General features: G+C 40.1%; 1 protein-coding gene across 1 annotated transcript in view; it reads right to left on the bottom strand.

The window, feature by feature from the left end:
• Positions 1–21,044, bottom strand: part of lrguk (leucine-rich repeats and guanylate kinase domain containing) — an 82,548-nt gene that overhangs the window by 17,465 nt on the left and 44,039 nt on the right. The window contains exons 7-13 of the mRNA XM_060903441.1: positions 9,522–9,665; positions 9,344–9,424; positions 8,526–8,612; positions 6,366–6,472; positions 5,418–5,537; positions 5,157–5,253; positions 1,234–1,347 (exon numbers count right to left, since the gene is read on the bottom strand). Of these exons, the coding sequence (XP_060759424.1) occupies positions 1,234–1,347; positions 5,157–5,253; positions 5,418–5,537; positions 6,366–6,472; positions 8,526–8,612; positions 9,344–9,424; positions 9,522–9,665 (750 nt within the window). The remainder of the gene's footprint in view (positions 1–1,233; positions 1,348–5,156; positions 5,254–5,417; positions 5,538–6,365; positions 6,473–8,525; positions 8,613–9,343; positions 9,425–9,521; positions 9,666–21,044) is intronic.

The following is a 21,044-nucleotide window of genomic DNA, read 5'->3' as shown; positions in this document are numbered from 1 at the left end:
TTACATAATATGCATTTACATTTATTTATAAATAAATACGGTACCATCTTATAATCCAGCTGTAATGAAGAATAATTGAACGTTTAGCTTTTTTTTTTTATATTTGATACACCCAGTGATGTATGATGGCATATGGTGAAGCTTCCTGTTCAGTGACTTTTTTTAACAAATGGATGTTTTCTACCAAAGTCTTTAAGACGGAGGAATTTTGCACTTTGCAACATGACAAGTTGTTTTTTTTCCATCTCATGAACTTGAAGAGACATAAAAGGGGGAACGACTGTTTAGAGCTGCTGTAATGTAACAGGAATGGGAACTTGTCTCCACAAAATTAAATGTAGCTATAAATGGATAAAGAGTATGATGCGTCATTCATTAATAAATTACAAAAAACCTGTAATTGTTGTGCAATCGCTGCGGTATGAGGAATAAAACACTTCTGACCATGGTGTTACTGGAAAGTAATCCACTTCAGGTGCTTTACTTATAGTACATTAAATTATAGCATATTATGGAGCTTTAGTATAAATATGGTGATGATTATAGAAAATCATGCATGCTGATTGGTTGAGAAATTCGGACTATTTCTCCATAATCACTTCGAGCGACTCAGCAAAATGGCGGCCAATTGCTTTGTCAGCATAAGTGAGGAAGAATTACAAATAATGAAAGAAAATGCTATTCCTAAAAGCACTAAATATGCTACGAAGTTTGGTTTAAAACTATTCAAAGGTAAGGTGAAATTGTCATTTATTTTATTTATTTCAAAACTAAGTATTTTGCAGCTCGCCGTAGGTAAGTGACAAGTCTGCGCCGTGTCTTTATTACATTTGCATGCTGCTATTGAAGTTTGAAAAAAAAATTATATATATACACACTTTTTTTTTTTTTTAATAATCACCTCTGTATTTATACGAAAACAATTATCCGCCTCAGGCTCAGTGAAGGGATCAGTGAATTCATCGATATTTATTCACTTCACCTTTGGTGAATAATTGTTAAATATTAGGTTTTATGACCATAAAAATGCTTACAAGGAAACACTGGCAACTTTATAGAAACTTCATAGGCTATGACAGAAAGTGTTCCCCAAAATGTCAGCAAATTAATGAACATCAGAAAAAACCTTCTTGTTTTTGTCTTCGTGGTTTGTCTACTTTCCATGGACATGGCCGTCTCTAACAGAAAGACCAAAAAAATGAATTTCATTCTGCTGTCTAACCCGTACTGTACCTCCAGTTCCATATGAACACAGCAGGCAAGCCCCTCTCTGGCCACGCACTCAATGGCCTCTCGAGACAAGCCATACCAATGCCCTCCATACTGCATCGTCTGCACAAAGCTACCCTAATAAAGAAAAGGGGTCAGACTCAAAAACAGACAAAGAGTAGTCCGTGTTGTACTGTAAGCATGTTTTATGCCTAAAATTCATCTGCTAAACAGATCCTGTCTTGGATGTTCCAGACTTCTGTGCTCTCTAATCTTTAAACGGAAGAAGCCCTGCTCACATTTTCACATTGCTAACCTCTGACCCTGTCGACTAGCATCTGGATCTGATTAAGAATTTGACTGCGAAGCTTTTTCTCTGTCTTGCACAAGATGATGAGAGGACAATGCTCAAAGGTTCATTGTCATTCTCTGGATGAGTTGGAATTAAAACACAAATACAGATTACAACCATATGTTAATCCTTTTTATTATTTCACTTTAACAGTCCCTGAAATAGGCATTAGCTGAGCTTAGGAGAATTGCTGATTGAGATTAATTTGCTGAACACCAGCTGGCTGCAAGGGCAACTAACACGCCTGCGCACACATCTGCTCCCGAGTGATACGAGGCCGAGCTGGACTGTAATGCTCACCTGAGATTTTCTCCTCTGTCCTTGTTACATATGCTTACAATCACACTTCAAAGGAGCTCAGCAGTAAATCAACCTGTGACCTCTATATATATATCAAACTCACTAGACTTTACAAAAAGGAGCCTCTAACAGGCAAAGCTTTAAGTTACCTGAGGGTCAGAGAAACAGATCATGTACAACGTTCTGCCTGTCATCTCTTTCAAATGTTTTGCAAGTCACCACTTTTACAATGCAAGTTCAAAGCAAGCATGAACCCTGGTCATCTCATTGGCCTGTTTGACCCATACACAATGTCATGACAGCATCGCTGATGAATTATATATTTTAGACATCACAACTAGATTATAGTTGAACAAGGGATGTATTAATATCAATATCATTTTTCAGACTATGAGTACAAGAAGTTTGGTACTCATCAATACTCACTGAGTATTCTACTTAGTAGCCAATTAATTAATCAAGGACATCACAGAACATACTATTTGACTCTTTTTATTCTATCCACGTTCACGGGATATGAGTAATCGCACACTCTGATTGGCTACTCTACTACTAGGCCATCAGCTCATGTACCGTGAGTAGAGAAAAACAAAATGACAAAATGGTGGAGTGTGCTGCTGAACCAACCGGGGATGAAATAAAAACTCTACTCAAAAAGAAAACCCCAAAAATTGTCATCAAGTATTTAAAAGAAACAGAAATAGCTAAAAGAATATAAATTTTTTCTCCCCCAATATCTCCTGTTCCATGCTCCAGCCTGGTCGGTGGCGGTAATGCACCTTTATAACTTGGTTTGCCAAATGCCAAAAAAACCTAATGAAGAAGAAGAAGAAAACCCCAAAAATACAAAAAAAGCACAAGGAAATATGGAATAAAGGATTTGATGGTAAGAATGTATCTTTTTTTATTTTTCAAGAATTTTTATCACAGCATTTTTCACAAATTGCTCCTGTCACTTTGCCGGTTTGTTTACATTCTAAGCAGAAATATACAGGTATCATACTTGCCAACTTTTCAAAATTCTCATGGGGGAGAAAAGTGCGTGAACGACATTTTCAATTGGCCGAGGGTCTGATGCGCGGTTGAAACGATAAAAACACTGGATCCCAATTAATTGCAAACCATTTGAAATTTATACAATTAAAGAGTTTTTGAATTGTTGATATTGTTCTATCAATGACTATAGGTTATGGGATTCATGTATCAGGCCTGAGAGAGCTCAGAGTGAAAAATCTGAAATAATACTCGTCTTGAATTGTAATATAATAACAATGAAAGGGAAGTCTTAAATCAGATTTTGAGCTGAAAAATCTCCTGCCTGAATATTGTATCCATACAGAGACCCACAGAAAATAACACAAGTGATGCTTTAGAAGAATGTTTATCATTTCTTAAAATAGTCACAGTGAATGAAAGTATTATTGGATTGCATCAAATGTGTTTTCCTTCTGTAAGCTCATGTAAAAATACAGAGAACTATAATATCATATATAAATTAAATTTTAATAAGATTTAACAAAAATAGTAACAACTCAATTAAATAAACACTGCACTGTCTTAGTATGACTAAAATGCATCTCTCTCACTAAACACTTTCCAACAGAATTTTTAAAAAGCACTAGAAATCCTATCGGAATGCATCAAAGGAATTTGCTCATTTGCAAACGTTGACTGAAAGTTTTCAAACAAAATTTAAAAATGGCACTATAAATACTACCATACTATCAAAATATATTCCACAAAGAAATTCACTCAGATGCAAAATTTTAGTCCGACCAAAATACACTCACTAGTAATCTTTCACTTAAAACCTCAAAACTCAATCAAAATCAATCACTTTCCACTTGTAAACTTTCAAACATAAATTCAAAATAGCACTAAGACACTCCCACACTATTCAAATACACTCACCAAACACATTCTCAGTCCTGCAAAATTTCACTAAACACTTTAGAAGTGGTACAGTTTGTTTCTGAAATGGTAGGGAAGACGAGTTTAATTTCACACTCAAATGTCCATTATATTCTGATTTAAGGTATCTTTACCTTAAAATGTGTAACTGGCCGGTCGAACATTTGCTTATCCACAGAAATTCATTCTCCCAGGCAACCTGGGATTTGCATTCATATTTTTGCCGTTTGGTATTGGGTTTAGTGGCCATGATGAATGACTGCTTGTAAAAAAAATGTCGGACAGCCTGGGTGAATCCTACATTACGGAAGTGACTGTCGTTCTGTTCGTTGATTGGTTAAAAATCAGTTGACATCAGCAGTGTTTCTCATACGATTCTGATTGGACATAATCGGGAGTATTTTTAACTTGGCGGTAGGGATTTCCCAAACCCGGGAGATTATTCAGTTTTTAACAAATACGATCGGGAGGCGGGAGACGGAGGCTAAAATCAGAAGCCTCCTGACGAAATCGGGAGGGTTGGCAAGTATTATATATATACATATATATATATATATATATATATATATATATATATATATATATATATATATATGTTTCCATTATATATACCATGAACCATGAAAAATGCACTAGGCTCATTCTTTATAATGCTAGCTAGTTGATATACAATAGTTAGCTACCGTATTAACTTTGGATCGAGTAAGATTGCAGTGGAAATATGCTTTTATAAATCTGTAAGTAAAGTACTTTTTTTGTCTTCATTGCATCTGAATCCTTTGTTACTATGAATGACAGATAGGAGCTGATCATCAAGAACATCATACTGGGTAAGAGCTGTTATTTTCATATAACTAGCATCATTTGTAGGTAATCATAGCCAGCGTGTGCAGTTAGCAGTGACCTCTTACATGCTGAGTGTTATGTTTCAGATGTTTGATCAAGTTACTTATGTCAGAAGATGCTGGAATTTTCCCTCATGATATTTTCACCCTGCACACTTTGCAGTCTGCTTTGCTTTGATCTCTGGAGTTAATCGTGAAATACATCCAGATTGCAGTAATTTTGTGCTACCTGATCAGCAGTAAACTAGATTTAGTAGATGCTGTGTATGCTATGGGACTGGTACCTGTTTACTGGTATCAATGTAGACTATTTTGGATATTTTGATTCAAGCATTTTGTGCTAAATTAATTTTCACTGATAATCTCTCTAAATATTTTGAAAAGGCTGCCACTTAATTATGTTATTCTGATTTTTTTTATAATTATCAAAACATTAGCACAGTTCAGATAGTGATGGGGTGATCAGATTTAGTGTAACATTTAATACACAGGTAATATTTAATAAAAAGACAGGACTATCCTCCAAATTCGAGTCGTACCATATGAATCATGTTTTGAAATTCTTCTTCCTGGACAAAGTGGTAGTCAGAGCCATCTTCCTCCCCAAAGTAGGGCCCCCTGGTGGTATGGCAAGTCCTAAAATAGACAGAGCATGTATTATTCCTATTTATAAGACAATTTATCATCAGATGCCTGAAATATTTTCCATAGCAGGCAGGATATGTTTATGGCACATCATCAAATCCATTCATGAATATGTAGATTTATATACATATCATTCAGGGACAACAAGCACATACCCATAGCCAAAGTAGTCACGATATTCATGGCACAGTTTATGGGCCAGCTCCCGCTTTCCACATGCCTGAGGCCCTGTGAGGATCAGCATGGGGTATGGCGTATCTAGACTGGGCAGGGTGCTGGACGTGAATCAATAAAAAGTAAACATTCAGTACTAATCAAATAAAAGTATGTCTTCTTCATTCTATACATTTTAAACAAAATCTATTTCCCACATACAATATCAAGACATTTTGAAATTAAACTTCAGTGTAGTGTTGCCACATAGTAGTCACAGATTCCCCCTGCCCCTTGTGTCCTAGTTCCCATGGCAACAAGTTTATTTTGATTTCTATTTTGGTCATCTCTCTTCCCCCAACCTGTCATTAGTTTATTTCCCAAATTTGTGCACCTATTCTGTGTTTAGTCCAAGATTAGTTTGCCTTTATTCATCTACAATCATGGATTATCCTTATTCAACTCTGTCTACCTGTGGTTTAACCCCCATAATAGCTTCTGGTTACTTTTTTTTTTATTTAAATTTGCCCTAATAAATATCACACAGACAGTGTTCTGTTTTTGTGAATGCCATGGTGTAGCTATAAGCATTTTAAATTGTTTTCAGGACATCTTCCAAATTGTCAAACGTAAGTAATATCCCAATGAGCATAAAGATGGAGTAAATAAACTGTTTGCCAACCATAATGAAAGATTTGCTGAGTAAAGATGCTTGTTGAGTCTTGCTGAAGCCATAGAATATGCCTACTGTCAAAGCTGTCTAACTTAATATCAACCAAACTATTAATCAAGGAGGACCAGGACTTACCAAAACATACTACTAACAACATGTTAAGCTTTTAATGGAGCCATTTTTGAACTGATGATTTTACCAATTTAGCACACAAACAGCAGGCCAATTCCAGAAAGCAGAAAAGGGTGATTTTTAATATTAATTTAGACAGTAACACCTGTCAAAGATGCTTTGTGGTTGCATGTGCTGGTACACTGTTTGGGTCATGTGATCTCTGGCTGCCACCACCTCGAGCGATGGATTGTACTTGTTCACAGCTGACACCTAAAATCAAGAAAAAAAACCTGTCAGATTTGCAAGTATGTGGTAAAAGTTAAGGTGTTTATGAACACCATCAATTCCGATACCCAACAGTATAATGTGACATCGTAGAAAATAAATTCTGGTTCTGCTTTTAAAAATCACCATAGGTTCCCACTATTTTTTTTGCAACCAGGAGGCACGGATGATGTCATAGTGACATGTATCACTCAGGGGTTGATAAGCACAATCTTAAAAGGTCATAGGCAACGGTCGGAGGTGAAAGGTAGAATATCAACTTTATTGTCTAGAAGAACGACCCAAAAAGCGAATTCAATCTTCCTAGTGTATAATTTGCACCCTAAAATTGAATAAAACGGTTAAAATACACTGTTTTGCCCAATTTCCGAAGGGTTGTTTACATCTCACTTACGTGCACTTTCACCGCCAGGGGACCGTCGTCGTGACGTCATTTAAGCCAAACAGACTGGGAGCAGCTCTGTGTTTACTTGCGAACCGAGCACACGTGTACGGACTTTGGTCGTGAGAGGTTGTGTAAAATGTCTGAAAGCGATAGCGAATTTGAAGTAGGAACTCTCCAAATTGAATATCGAGAGGTGAAACCATGTATGTATGACCCTATGGCCGTTGCGAAGCAATTGGTGAATGTGGCTCACTGGTTTGACCGTGCGGCCTCGTTATCGGACAGCGACTCAGCCGACTCTGATGGCGGTGACCCCGGACCTCAACAAGACTCACGCCCAAACAATTTATCCTGGTAGTTATGATAAATTCTTACTTTCGTCGTAATACTAAATAAGAGCCCTTTTGAAGAATAATTAAACCGCCCTCCCTAGTGGATACAGGTAACGATTACTGGACAGTGCACCGTTAGGCCACATTAGCCTGCCGTCCACGGCATTATACTATTTATAGCTGACTCTAAGCGAGGAAATGTCCCTTTGTCTCATTTCCACAATGATTGTACAGGATCCCTCAGGATTCTTGACTTGTCAATTGCAAGCAAAAGTAAAAATGTTTACCTACAATCGTCTCTTTTTTGCTTGAGCGTTGCTGCTGAGTTTCTTCTTTGACTACTTGTTTTGTTTCACGCGCACAATCCACTCTCTCCGCCTCGTCTCCTCTTCCGGAAAAAGCCAACCCTCTGGCTTCACGCGCACAACCCGCTCTCTCCGCCTCGTCTCCTCTTCCGGAAAAAGCCAACCCTCTGGCTTCACGCGCACAACCCGCTCTCTCCGCCTCTTCCGGAAAAAGTCAACCCACTCGCTCAGCCTCTTCTCCTTTTTCAGAAAAAGCCAACCCTCTCACTCCGCCTCTTCTCCTCTTTCGGAAAAAAACAACCCTCTCACTCTGCCTCTTCTCCCCTTTCAGAAAAAGCCAACCCACTCGCTCCACCTCTTCTCCTTTTTCAGAAAAAGCCAACCTTCTCACTCCGCCTCTTCTCCTCTTTCGGAAAAAGCCAACCCACTCGCTCCATCTCTTCTCCTTTTTCAGAAAAAGCCAACCCACTCTCTCCACCTCTTCTCCTTTTTCAGAAAAAGCCAACCCACTCTCTCCGCCTCTTCTCCTCTTTCGGTAAAAAGTAAAATCTTCCTGAACCGGTCCTGTTGTTACAGTTCACTGCACAACAATAAGGCATGTTTTTTCTTTGGAAATTCCTGAACGCACGTCTGCACTCAAGCCGAACGGCAATGTAAGTAAACGGAAGTGGACTCAACTCAAGCGGTTTGTTTGTCTTAAATGACGTCACGCGCCGAGTGGTCACAAAAATAGCTGAACAGAAATTCGGCACAATCCGCACAAACTTATTTTAATTATTACTTATTAACAATACTTCTTGGGACCAGAAGAAAATTACAGAGGGTTTTTTAACATATAAAGTTTCAAATGTGCATAAAATTAAAACCGTTGCCTATGAGCTTTAAACTTAAAAATTGTAAAACTGTGTTTCCATGAAGCAGTTTAAAAAGAATTTTGGTTACTTGACCCATATGATCAATCAAAGAATGCAAACATTACGTGATGATATACAGTACCTACTATATACTAAAATTACCTTTTCCTCAACAGGCACAGGCTGTTCATCCAAAACAGTCAGGTGACTGAGAATGAAGATTACAGCCAGTCTGTAGTCAGGTTGTTCCTGCAGCAGACAAGAATTAAAAGGAGTATTAAAAGGAAAACTAAAACTGATGAAGGACGAGAGGACGATTTTGGAAACAACATGGTAGGTGTCTCAAATAAAGCAACACAACTACACAGCACATCAAAAACTGCAGCAACATCATTGTGCCTGATATATTTATACAAGCACAATGCACAGTTTCATGTCATAACCGTGTCACTGCTGTACTAAAATCCATTATTTAAAAATGGAAAGAAAGTGGCACAAAGGTGACTCCACTTAAAGGAGATGATCGAAAAATTTCAATGACTGGATAAAGAGAGGATTAGCAGAAGAAGACCAGAGAAGCATCCAAGAGACCAAAGGTTTGAAGAGTTCCACTGCTCAGATGAGAGATAGTTTTTACAGGACAACCGTAGTTCAGACCTTCCACAAATCTGGCAAATGGCACATAATACCATTTGAAGTTTGCCAAGAGACATGGTGAAGACTAAGAAAACATGGAAAAAGGTTCTATGGTCTGAAGGAACATTTTGACTTTGGCACTGCATTTGGTGGAAACATAACACTACTCATCACCCTGAGAACATCACCACAGTGAAGCATAGTGGCGGTAGCATCATGTTAAGCTTCACCTTTGGGGACTTGGTTGCTTCTCTGACTAACCCCCCTCTTTAACAGGCCACTGACTTTTTGTGGATGATCTCCGCTTGGCAGAGTCACAGCTGTGCAAAAATTATATTACTTACTTGTATTGGGTTTCTCTTGAGATTCAGTTCTCTCAGTAGCAGAAGATGTTGCACATGTGTACACTCTTTGATCTCACCAATCTAACATTTAAAAAAATATATGAAAGAAACTCTTTTTTTTTTTTTATCAGGTTATTGACAGGCTCACATAAGCAATTTTCATTTAAAATCTAATTACCATATTGCTTTCAAGATTAATGTTTCCCAGGTGGTGGAGGTCCTGAAGACCAGACAGGCTTTGAATTCTGTTAGAAGACAAGTCCAGGATCTGCAGACTCCGGAGTGTTTGTAAATTCTCAATCCTTTTTATCAGATTCCCTTTCTGTATGTAGAAAAGATCACCTCAAATCAGGGTGAGGCCTCAAAACTATCTTTGAAATTTGTTTACTATGAAATAAAAATATCATGTCAATATGTATACTAGGTTGGTACGGATAAAAGTGGGTGCATCATGCAAAATGAAAACAATCCAAGGCAAAAATCAACCAAAACCCAGTAATATATATCTACAATATATACCTTGTGATAACCAAAAAGGAACATATGTGAAAACTAATACACTAAATGTCTTGTTCATATTTCCTTAAGGGTATATACACTTTTGCACATTAGTATATTAGACCAGTGGTTCTCAAAGTGGGGTCCGCGGACCCCTGGGGGTCCATGGCGCGTTGCCAGTGGGTCTGTGAAAAAATTTCCTACAAAATAATAAACTTCCCTTATGTGGAGAAAAATGCTACAGTATTCGCCCAATCGCATTATTCACATTATTCTCGTTATTCCCGCTTGCATAACATAGCTAGGATAGCTTGGTGAGCTGATTGAAAGGCAGCAATCAGAGTTAGAAAAAAGAAAATGGATAGATTTTTAAAACAGACGAGTAACGACACTCCCAAACCAAGCAAAGTAAGAAAATATGACGCGACTTATACAGAATTTGGCTTCATTGAAAGCAGCGGAGGAAAGCCAATGTGTGTGAACTGTCTCCAGGTGCTAGCTAATGAGGCTATGAAGCCAGCGGCATCTGTTAACAAAACATCCGGAATACATCAACAAACCAAGAGAGTTCTTTCACAGAAAAGGTGAGGAATATTTCTCTCAGCGAACAAGACTAACCAAGCTGGCAACTAGAGGTCTGCGCGGGACAGAATTTTCAGTCCCGCTCCCGCATTGTGCAGTCCCGCTCCCGCCCACTCCCGCAAAGAATTATGATTTTCAGTCCCGCTCCCGCCCGCAAATCCCGCATGATGCAGACGTTCGCGTTATTTCTCACGAAAGTTCTTGTCATTGTTCATGTCATCAACAACAGCTCTTCTAAATTTGAGTGCCCTATCATCTACATGACATGACACTTGTTGGATGGGGCAGAATATCTCGCACATCGAATTTGCCTATTGTGGCTGCCGTGTCAACTGAGTGTTGGGCTAACTGAACTAATCCCCGACCAGCGATGCTGTCATACGGGCGGAGGTCCGCAGCAACAAAATCAACGCATTTCTCCACGGTCTTTGCCTTCAACGCATCTGTCACTTTTGCGTTGTTCCCTCTGAACTCCAACAATTGTTGTCCTTTTAAGACAGTACATACATGGCGATTCAGGCCTGATGTACCTGATTTATGGCCGTTGTATGTCAGAACCTTTTGGCACTTATCACAACAAGCAAAGGGCAGCTGATTTCCCTCTGCGTCATACACGAGTGAGAATGACTTCCAAATGTCTGATTTCAGGACTCTTGACTTTTTAACGGTAAATGTACCTCTTTTTAAAGCAGCACTTACTTCTGAAGCACTGTGAGCTTCACTAGAGGAGCTCTGCTCTTCTGCCATGACCGGAGATCTCAAACACAGAAGAGCGTAAAGGAATTGGAAATGTACGCGAGATTAGACCACATCCGCAAATTTAGGCATCTTAAAATGTTTTTATTAATGCCAAATAAAATATCCAGCACAAATTATATGATAGACATAAATTAATAATTTATAAATTTTATTTTAAACACGTTTTTAGTTAGCGGGACTGCAGCTTATCACCTCTCCCGCCCGCTCCCGCATTGTGCACTCCCACTCCCGCCCGCAATGAGCTTTCAAAATTTGTCCCACACCACACTGCTTTGCGTCGGGTCCTGCGGGTCCCGCAGGACTCCCGCGGGAGTGCAGGGCTCTACTGGCAACTACATCAGAGAGGGCGCAGAAAGCTTCTTATTTGGTAGCCCAGCGTATAGCCAAGTGTAAGAAGGCTCATACCATAACAGAAGAGCTGATCCTTCCATCAGCAGTGGATATGTGCGAGGTTATGATCGGAACAGAGGCAGCTAACAAATTGAAAACGGTACCACTCTCCAACGACACCGTAAGGCGAAGGATTGATGATCTCTCTGATGACATCTTGTCACAACTTCTAGGTAGACTTCGCTGCAGTGGTCAATATTCTATTCAGCTGGACGAGTCTACTGACATAGCTAGTGCAGCTCAGCTCATCGCTCTTGTCTGCTATCCATGGGGAGAAACAATTTTAGAGGACTTTTTGTTCTGCAACGCGATCCCAGGTAGGGCAACAGGAGAGGAGATATTCAGGCTCCTGGATGAATTTATTAATGAAGCTGGGCTGAGCTGGGGTAAATGTGTCGCCGTGTGCACAGATGGAGCGGCAGCGATGACTGGCCGAAAGAGTGGTGTTGTCGCTCGCATAAAAGCTGTCAACCCAAATGTCAAATCTGTGCACTGTATGCTTCATCGGCAAGCGCTCGCCTCCAAAGCCATTAAACCTGACTTGCACTTGGTGCTGAATAAAGCTGTGGCTGCAGTTAATTTTGTTAAGTCAAGGGCACTGCAGACACGTTTGTTTGGGCAACTTTGTCGGGAGATGGACGCAGGCCACGACACACTGCTTTATCATTCCGAAGTGAGGTGTCTCTCTCGTGGAAAGGTACTTCAGCGGGTGTTTGAGTTACGCACCGAAATGTCGGAGTTTACGCGAACGGAAAAGCCCGACATCGCAGAGTTTTTCTCTGATCCTGTGTATGTTGCTAAGTTGGCCTATCTGGTGGATGTTTTCAACGCCCTCAATAGCCTTAACCTCTCCATTCAAGGACGCTATGCCTCCATCCTTGAAGCAAGCGACAAACTCACCGCCTTCATGAGGAAAGCAGAGCTGTGGCAAAGACGGCTACAAGATGGAGTGACAGACATGTTCCCGCAGCTCACAGAATTTCTGCTCGCAAACAACCTGCCTGTGACTGTCGTGAAAGAGGTAGCCACCTCTCACCTCACTGCTCTCAGCAAGCACTTCACCGGATGTAAACGCTGATGCCTGGGACTGGGTGCGAGATCCCTTTGCTCCAGCAGCTACATACAGCCTTACAGGCAAAGCAGAGGAGGAGTTGGTGGACTTATCTTGCAATCGGACTTTGAAGGCCAGATTCCAGCAGGTGAGCCATGCAGAGTTTTGGCCCTCCCTAGCATTTGAGTATCCTGAACTCACAGCACATGCTATGCAGATATTGCTCCCTTTTCCTACTACCCACTTATGCAAGTCATCTTTCTCTACTTTGACTGCAATGAAGACCAAGTACAGAGCTCGTCTCCATGTGGAGAGTGATCTTAGAGTCTGTCTATCATCCATCACACCAAGACTGGACAAACTGTGTAGTGAGAGACAGGCACACCCATCTCATTGATGATGATGATAATGATACTGTTGCATTCCCCCTGACCCCCACCCAAAACCACCAACAATATGGTTAATCAGATATTTTCGTAGTATTTAAAAAGTTATCTACTGTTGTCGATCTCACTTGCTCACTCTCCAGCTGCCCCCACCCCCACCATTAAAAATGGTTAATCATAACATTTTTAGTTGTAATGCATGAAATATTTCTAGCAGTTTGATTCTCTTACTGCAGTTTGATGCCTGTTACTGCATCAGTGCTTTTTCATTGTTTTTTGATGGTTAGTATATTGCCATTCATTTTACACCATGAGATCAGTTACCTCTGAATGCATTGAGTGTTTTTTGTCAGTCTGTTATCTATTCTGATGAGTTCTAAAATGTAATCCCATCAATATGTCAATAATCAATACTAAACTAAAATGGAATTCTATTTGTTCCACGATATATTGTTCCAACATATATATTTTTTTAAATTTGCTAAATGCATTAAAATGACTATTTAAAACAATGTGGTAATAACTGTACGTAACAGGACAAATATTTATAAGCCTATATGGTTAAATTTGTGGCGCGATTATGAGGGGGTCCTTGGAAAAATTTCTGCTCCATTGGGGTCCCCGGCCCAAAAAAGTTTGAGAACCCCTGTATTAGACAAATGGTCCAACAATAAGACAAAGTCTAAATAATGTACATAAACATCTGTAATCATTATATACATTCAGAAGGCTATATAAAACCTATGCAAACCCTTTATAATAACTGAAAAACATACCATACAAAAACATTTACTAATGCTTATAGGATGCCTTGATGTCAAGCCAACATAACAGCAATGTCAAGTAACAGATTTTTAGTGATATCAGGTTGTGCCATTAATTTGTCTAGGGTGAAATGCCATAGCACATTATGACAAATGACTTATAGCTCTGTATAATTTTTGTGTCAGAGTGACATAATGATGATCATATGACAACTAACGTCTCTAAGAACAAGCATTTATAAATGCTTATGTAGGTTTATGTCAGTTGTCATACATATTGTGCTATGACATTTGACCCTGGGCATTGTCATGACACAACCAAATGTCACCAAAAATCTATCACTTTGTCTCGGTGTTGTCATAAAGGCTACTTTTATCAACTTTGATTTAACACAACACAACTGTCAATTGACAGACTTTTGGAGACAGTAGTTTGTGTCATGACATTGTCTTGGATGAAATGACACAAAAGCGCATCTGACGAGTGACTTCTTAGCTCAGCATATTTTTTGGTATCTTAATGACAGGATGATGATGATCATGATGACAGTTGACACCTGTTGCAATAAACATTTATAAACACTTATACAGATTTACATCAGTTCTCATGAAGACTTTATTTAGTAGGTGCCGTGTATCTCTCTGCACACTGCCCTTCAGTAAAGTGTTCCCAGTTCTTCTCAGACAATGCAAATGTGCATTGCTAGCATTTCCTGTATGTCATATCCAGGGAACAGCTGGTATGACATGCTAATAATTCAGGGGCTTTCCAAACCTCTCAATGACCCTCCATCATGTCTCTCCTCCTGTCATCCCAGCCCCCAGCCCTCCTATGGCAGCTCTGAGCCATTTTGCCAAACGCAGCCCTTATGCCCTACCCTTCACAAGCCCTGCCTGGCAGAGAAGTGCAGACATCAGGGTAGACACTGACTACAAGGCAGCGTGGATGCTCCAGTGCCAGGGTGTGATGAGGTGAGAGAGAAGTTACCTGACAGGAGTATACTGCACAGTGTTTCACACTAGCACAGAGGCCAGCAGATTCAGAGTGTCACTGTGTATGTGTGTGTGTGTGTGTCTTTGTGTGTATATGTCTGTGTATGTGCTACTGAATGCAGTCCAGACTCGCTCACACGAGCAGCTGTGCCCCGAAGGGGAAACGGACTGCATAGAGCATGACGATGAAGGATCACTTTGATTAAGGAGACCGCAAACACCCTTCAGAGAAGTGACAAAGGGTCCGGGGGCACATTGGCATGCCATATGGTGGGCTTCAACATGAGGCTTCATTTTCTCACTTTTCGACACAAAAAATGTCCCAAAATACAACACTGCTGTCGACTGTATCAAAGGCAAAAAGGGGAGAAGAGCTGCACTATGAACTGAAATACACAGAGTGGGACAACCTTTCTGAACCAGTGGACACAGGGGCAGTGACGTGAGCTTGGAACAAATAAGAAGCATCATAGGTGTCTGGTTTCTGATGGGAAACCAAACTTTTGAACGGTGTGCAGTGTTTTCCCCAGAAAAAAATTAAAGACCTAAATTCTGGCATGATAATACACAGACAATTGAGTGCCAACAGCGCAAAGCGAAACTAGGGGGGTCCGGGGGCATGCCCCCCCCGTAAAATTTTTTGAAAATAGATGCTCTCAGGTGCATTTTCAGGGTCTCTGAGAGGTTCTAGATACATGATTATAGGGTATATTTTACCAGTGTTTTAATGATTTCTGACCTAAATAGTATTAATGTAAACACATTTGAAATTTCACCTTAAAAGTTCAATATGCAAGTTAAACTGTTTTGTTATAGATTACTGAGGTATACGATAGATTTTCAATCTACGGGGATTCCTTAATTATCGATGATCAAGTCGTGTTGTAACAAAAATGTGCATGAAAATATGACCAGTGGTTTGCTCCATCTTCTGCAATCCAATGAAGAGAATCGATCATCATGACCTCCTGTTGATCACAAAGGGATCTGAACCTAAGACCTGCCACCTTAAAATAAGTTGCTGCATTACTATAACTGTAATGATTTAGAATGTTTCTGATGCAATTACCATAATATATGTATAACTAAGATACACTGAAAAGAAAAGTAAGGCAACTGCATATTATAAAGTTTAAATTTTGGCACTTTATTAAATGGACTAGATTAAGATCAAAACATATTTAAAGGGAAAGAAAACTTAATTCATACATTTAAGTTTGCAGAAAGATTATGTACTTTTAAACACATTCATGAAGAGAATTTGTTAAGTGTCAAATGTAGCATAATTTCGAATAATAACGATAAGCGTATTTGGCAGTGTGAGGTCACTGTGAGCCTTTAACAAAAGAATAATCCGGAGCCTTCTTTTGTTAAATGGATCCCAGTGACATCACACTGCCAAAAATGCTTATGATGATTATTTGAAATGATGCTATATTTGACAAATTTGGACAACTTCACTTCGTGAGAGTGTTTATAAGTACATAATCTTTCTGCAAACCCAAACTAATGAATTAAGTTTTCTACTCCTTTAAAGCAGATTAATTCTCCTTGGCTTTTGCTTGGCCCAATGTTGGGCAGCCCTCTCATAGTCCATCTCGCGGTCATCCATGCTGATGTGGATCAGATTGTCCAGCGAGTCTTCTCCTAGCTTATTATAATCAGTCGGCTTTGTCCGTCTGCTGGGGGACAACATCGGCAGCCAGTGAGATCGCTTATAATGAATCAGAAACTTCCGGGATGTCTGACATTTTCTTTCGATATTTTTATTGGCCGGTTTGAACACGTGATCTTGACCCAGCCAACAGATTAGTTTGTTTACATCATACCACGCGGACATATTACTTTGACAGAATCAACACAAACGTTAGAAAAAAGACGGCTTGTTTAACACACACATCAATCGATATGTAAATGGATCTGTTATTTGCTCTCCTATGTATCTAGTTACTTGTGGGTAGGAAATTTAACGTATCAGTATAAATCTAAGAGTATCGGATTTTAACTAAAGCGACTAAGCGTATCGGCAGGCAGAGCAAAACGCTTTGGGGAAAACCATGGGTGTGACACAGTGAGCCATCTGAAATGTACAGATTTTAGAAAACCCCAAAATAAATTAAAACTCGTGCACCAAATTGTTGTTTTTCTTTTATTAAAAGATGTACACTCACTGGCCACTTTAATAGGAACTTGTTGTTGATTCTAAGATCCCTGTTCTTGGCTGCAGGAGTGGAACCCAATGTGTTCTTCTGCTGTTGCATGCTGAGGTGCTTTTCTGTTCACCACAGTTGTAAAGAGTTGCTATGAGTTACTATATCCTTCCTGGGAGCTCAAACCAATCTGGCGATTTCCCTCTGACCCTCTCTTATCAACGAGGCGTTTGTTTCCACCCACAGAACTGTCACTCACTCACTCAGTGTTTTTTGTTTTCTGCACCATTCTGTGTAAACTCTAGAGACTGTTGTGTGTGAAAACCCCAGGAGATCAGCAGCTTCTGTTTCCTGAGTTGTTCGCGCCGAGTCCTTTATCCCGCGAGTGCCGGCGTTAATTACTAATCCTTTTTTAACTTTCTTTCTATAAATAAATTTCCAGTATCGTCTTCATTTTTATTATACTGTCGCTTTCATTTTTGTACTTTTCACTTTCGCTTTCCTTTTTCCGGTTTTTTTTTTTTTTCCGGTTTTTTCTCTTTCTTTTTTCGGAAGAACGCCGAGACCGGAAGCTTTCTTTTTCTCTCCTCCTGTGTAAAGTCCACAAGCGGAGGCCATCTGATCTGCTTTAATATCAACAGATCTTCATTTAAGGTACGTGAATCTTTTCATCATGGCACACCTTCAGCCTGTTCAGTGTGCTGAGTGCAGGATGTTTAGTCATTCTTCCTCCGTCACTAGCGATAGCTCTATTAGCTTTACTTGTGATAAGTGCAGATTAGTTAGCTCTCTGACGGAGAAGATTACAGTGCTAGAAGCGCGTGTCCAGGCTTTAGAGCAGGTTAGTGAGCGTGAGAACAGTGTAGTTTCTGTTAGGGAAAGTCTGGACGCCCTAGGTGGAGTTAGCAATCCCCCAACTCCGGCATTAGAGCCCTTACAGCGGGGCGAATGGGTGACGGCTCGGCGGCATAAGCGTAGAGCCAAAGCTACCGCTGAGGCTCGCCCACGGGAGCACCACTCCTCTCCGCGTCACGTGTCGAACAGGTTTGCTCTCCTTAGTGATGCACCCACTGAGAAACCTGAAAGAGCTCTGGTTATAGGGGACTCTATCATACGGCACGTGAAATTAGCTCAGCCTTTAGGGGCACCAGCAGCTTTAGTCAGGTGTATACCGGGAGCCAGTGCGCCGGACATAGCAGGTAATCTTAGGGTCCTAGGCAAGCACAGGTTCTCAAAGATAGTTATCCATGCAGGAGCTAATGATATACGCCTTCGTCAGTCTGAGGTTACTAAGAGTAACTTTGTAGAGGTGTTTAAATTAGCGAAGGCGATGTCCGATGCTGTAGTATGCTCTGGCCCCATCCCAATGCGGCGTGGCGATGTAGCTTACAGCAGGTTATGGTCGCTGAACTGCTGGCTGTCCAGGTGGTGCTCTGAAAACAGTGTGGGCTTTATAGATAATTGGGCTAATTTTGAGGGCACTGCTGGCCTGTTAGGGCGGGATGGTATCCATCCCACTCGGGAAGGTGCTGCTCTCATTTCCTGCAGCATAGGTCATAGTCTCAGAACAGGCCTAGTTAATTTCTGACAATCCAGAGCCAAGGCCAGGGAGCAGACGAACAGGCTAAACCGACTGTCTGCTAGCTGCACAGAGTCGTCACTCAGGGCCCACTACATCGAGACTGTGTCTGTTCCCCGAGCTCAACAAAAAGGTAGAAATTTTCAGAGAGTTTGTTCCAGTAACCTAATCAATATAAAATTAGATCAGACTGACTGTACTGCTGCTGCCAGCACCTTTGATCTAAAGGTGGGGCTATTAAATATTAGATCTCTTACATCTAAAGCGCTAATGGTTAATGAACTCATTACTGATCAGGAGTTTAATGTACTTTGTTTAACTGAAACATGGATTAAGCCAAATGAATATATAGCATTAAATGAAGCGAGTCCTCCTGGATACAGTTATATACACCAGCCTCGTCTAACTGGCAGAGGAGGAGGCGTCGCGGTTATTTATAACGATTATCTAGGTGTAACACACAAACCTGGTTATAAATTTAATACATTTGAAGTTCTTCATACTCATATAATGTATGTAGCCTCGAAAAATAAGTCTACCCAGTTAATTCCATTGCTTATTATTTACAGGCCCCCGGGGCCATATTCTGAGTTTCTTTCTGAATTTGCAGATTTTATCTCAGATTTGGTTATTTCCTTAGACAAAGCTTTAGTTGTCGGAGATTTTAATATTCACTTTGCTAACCCAGAAGACCCTTTAAAAACAGCGTTTGTGTCCATCTTAGATTCAGTCGGGATTAAGCAGAATGTCATAGGACCGACCCATAATGGTGGTCACACCCTTGATCTAATACTAACATTCAGATTAAACGTAGACAATATAGTCATACTTCCACAGTCTGAAGTTATCTCAGATCATTGTCTCATCTCATTCAAAATATGTCTGAGTAATAATATATGCACCTCACCACGCTACTGTATTAAACGTACTTTCACGTCAACTACTGCACAGAGCTTTATAAATGATCTCCCAGAGCTGTCAACTTTGATTGGGTCACTGTCAGCCCCTGCAGAACTCGATCAGGCAACTGAATGCTTAGAGTCAACATTCCGCCATACTTTAGATAATGTAGCTCCTCTAAAAAGGAAAATGGTCAGAGACAAAAAATTAGCACCCTGGTATAACGATGACACTCGCACATTAAAACAGACCACTCGAAAATTGGAACGTAAATGGCGTCAAACAAAATTGGTAGTGTTCAAATTGGCGTGGAAGGAGAGCTTCCTGAAGTATAGAAAAGCTCTTAGTGCTGCGAGATCAACATATCTCTCCTCCCTAATAGAAGATAACAAAAATAATCCTAGATTCCTATTTAATACTGTAGCAAAATTAACCAGGAATAAGTCCACTATCAACACATGCACACCTGCAGTATGTAGTAGCAACGACTTCATGAATTTTTTTAATGACAAAATTGAGAATATCCGACAAAAAATTCAAACTACTAATTTAAGGTTAGACAATGAAAGTGACCTTGTAGTTAACAATATAACTGTATCAGATCATCAGTTAGAATGTTTTACTCCCCTAAAAGAAACTGAATTACTTTCATTAATCTCTACATCAAAAGCCTCAACTTGCGTACTAGATCCCTTACCGACACATCTATTCAAACAGATAATGCCTGGAGTAATTGAACCGCTTCTAAAAATAATAAATTCTTCTCTTATGATTGGCTATGTACCCAAATCCTTTAAACTAGCAGTTATCAAACCCCTGATTAAAAAACCTGACCTTGATCCCTGTCAGCTGTCCAATTATCGGCCAATATCAAACCTCCCCTTTATCTCCAAGATCCTTGAAAAAGCTGTGGCACAGCAGTTATGCTCATATTTACATAGGAATAACATCCATGAAATGTATCAGTCAGGATTTAGACCTCATCATAGCACAGAGACAGCACTGGTTAAAGTAGTAAACGACCTACTGTTGGCGTCTGATCAGGGCTGTGTCTCGCTACTTGTGTTGCTTGACCTTAGTGCAGCATTTGATACCATTGGTCATTCCATTCTTCTGGATAGACTAGAAAATGTTGTGGGAGTTAAGGGAATGGCCCTCTCCTGGCTCAGGTCTTATCTAACTGATCGTTATCAGTATGTTGATATAAATGGTGATATTTCTAGACGTACCGAGGTAAAGTTTGGTGTTCCACAAGGTTCTGTCTTGGGTCCACTGCTTTTTTCTCTATATATGTTACCTCTGGGCGATATTATTCGTAAACATTGTATTAGTTTCCACTGCTATGCTGATGACACACAGTTGTATGTCTCTGCAAAACCTGATGAGACACACCAGCTTAATAAAATTGAGGAATGTGTTAAGGACATTAGACACTGGATGCTTATAAATTTCCTTCTGCTTAACTCTGACAAGACTGAAGTACTTGTGCTAGGACCACATACAGCTAGAAGTAAGTTTTCTGATTACACAGTAACTCTGGATGGCCTTTCTGTTTCTTCACGTGCAGCAGTAAAAGACCTCGGAGTGATTATTGACCCCAGTCTTTCATTCGAAACTCACATTGATAACATCACCCGGATAGCTTTCTT

Source organism: Neoarius graeffei, chromosome 21 (assembly GCF_027579695.1).
Source record: "Neoarius graeffei isolate fNeoGra1 chromosome 21, fNeoGra1.pri, whole genome shotgun sequence".
NCBI classification, from domain to species: domain Eukaryota; kingdom Metazoa; phylum Chordata; class Actinopteri; order Siluriformes; family Ariidae; genus Neoarius; species Neoarius graeffei.
This window is presented reverse-complemented; position numbering and strand designations above follow the sequence as displayed.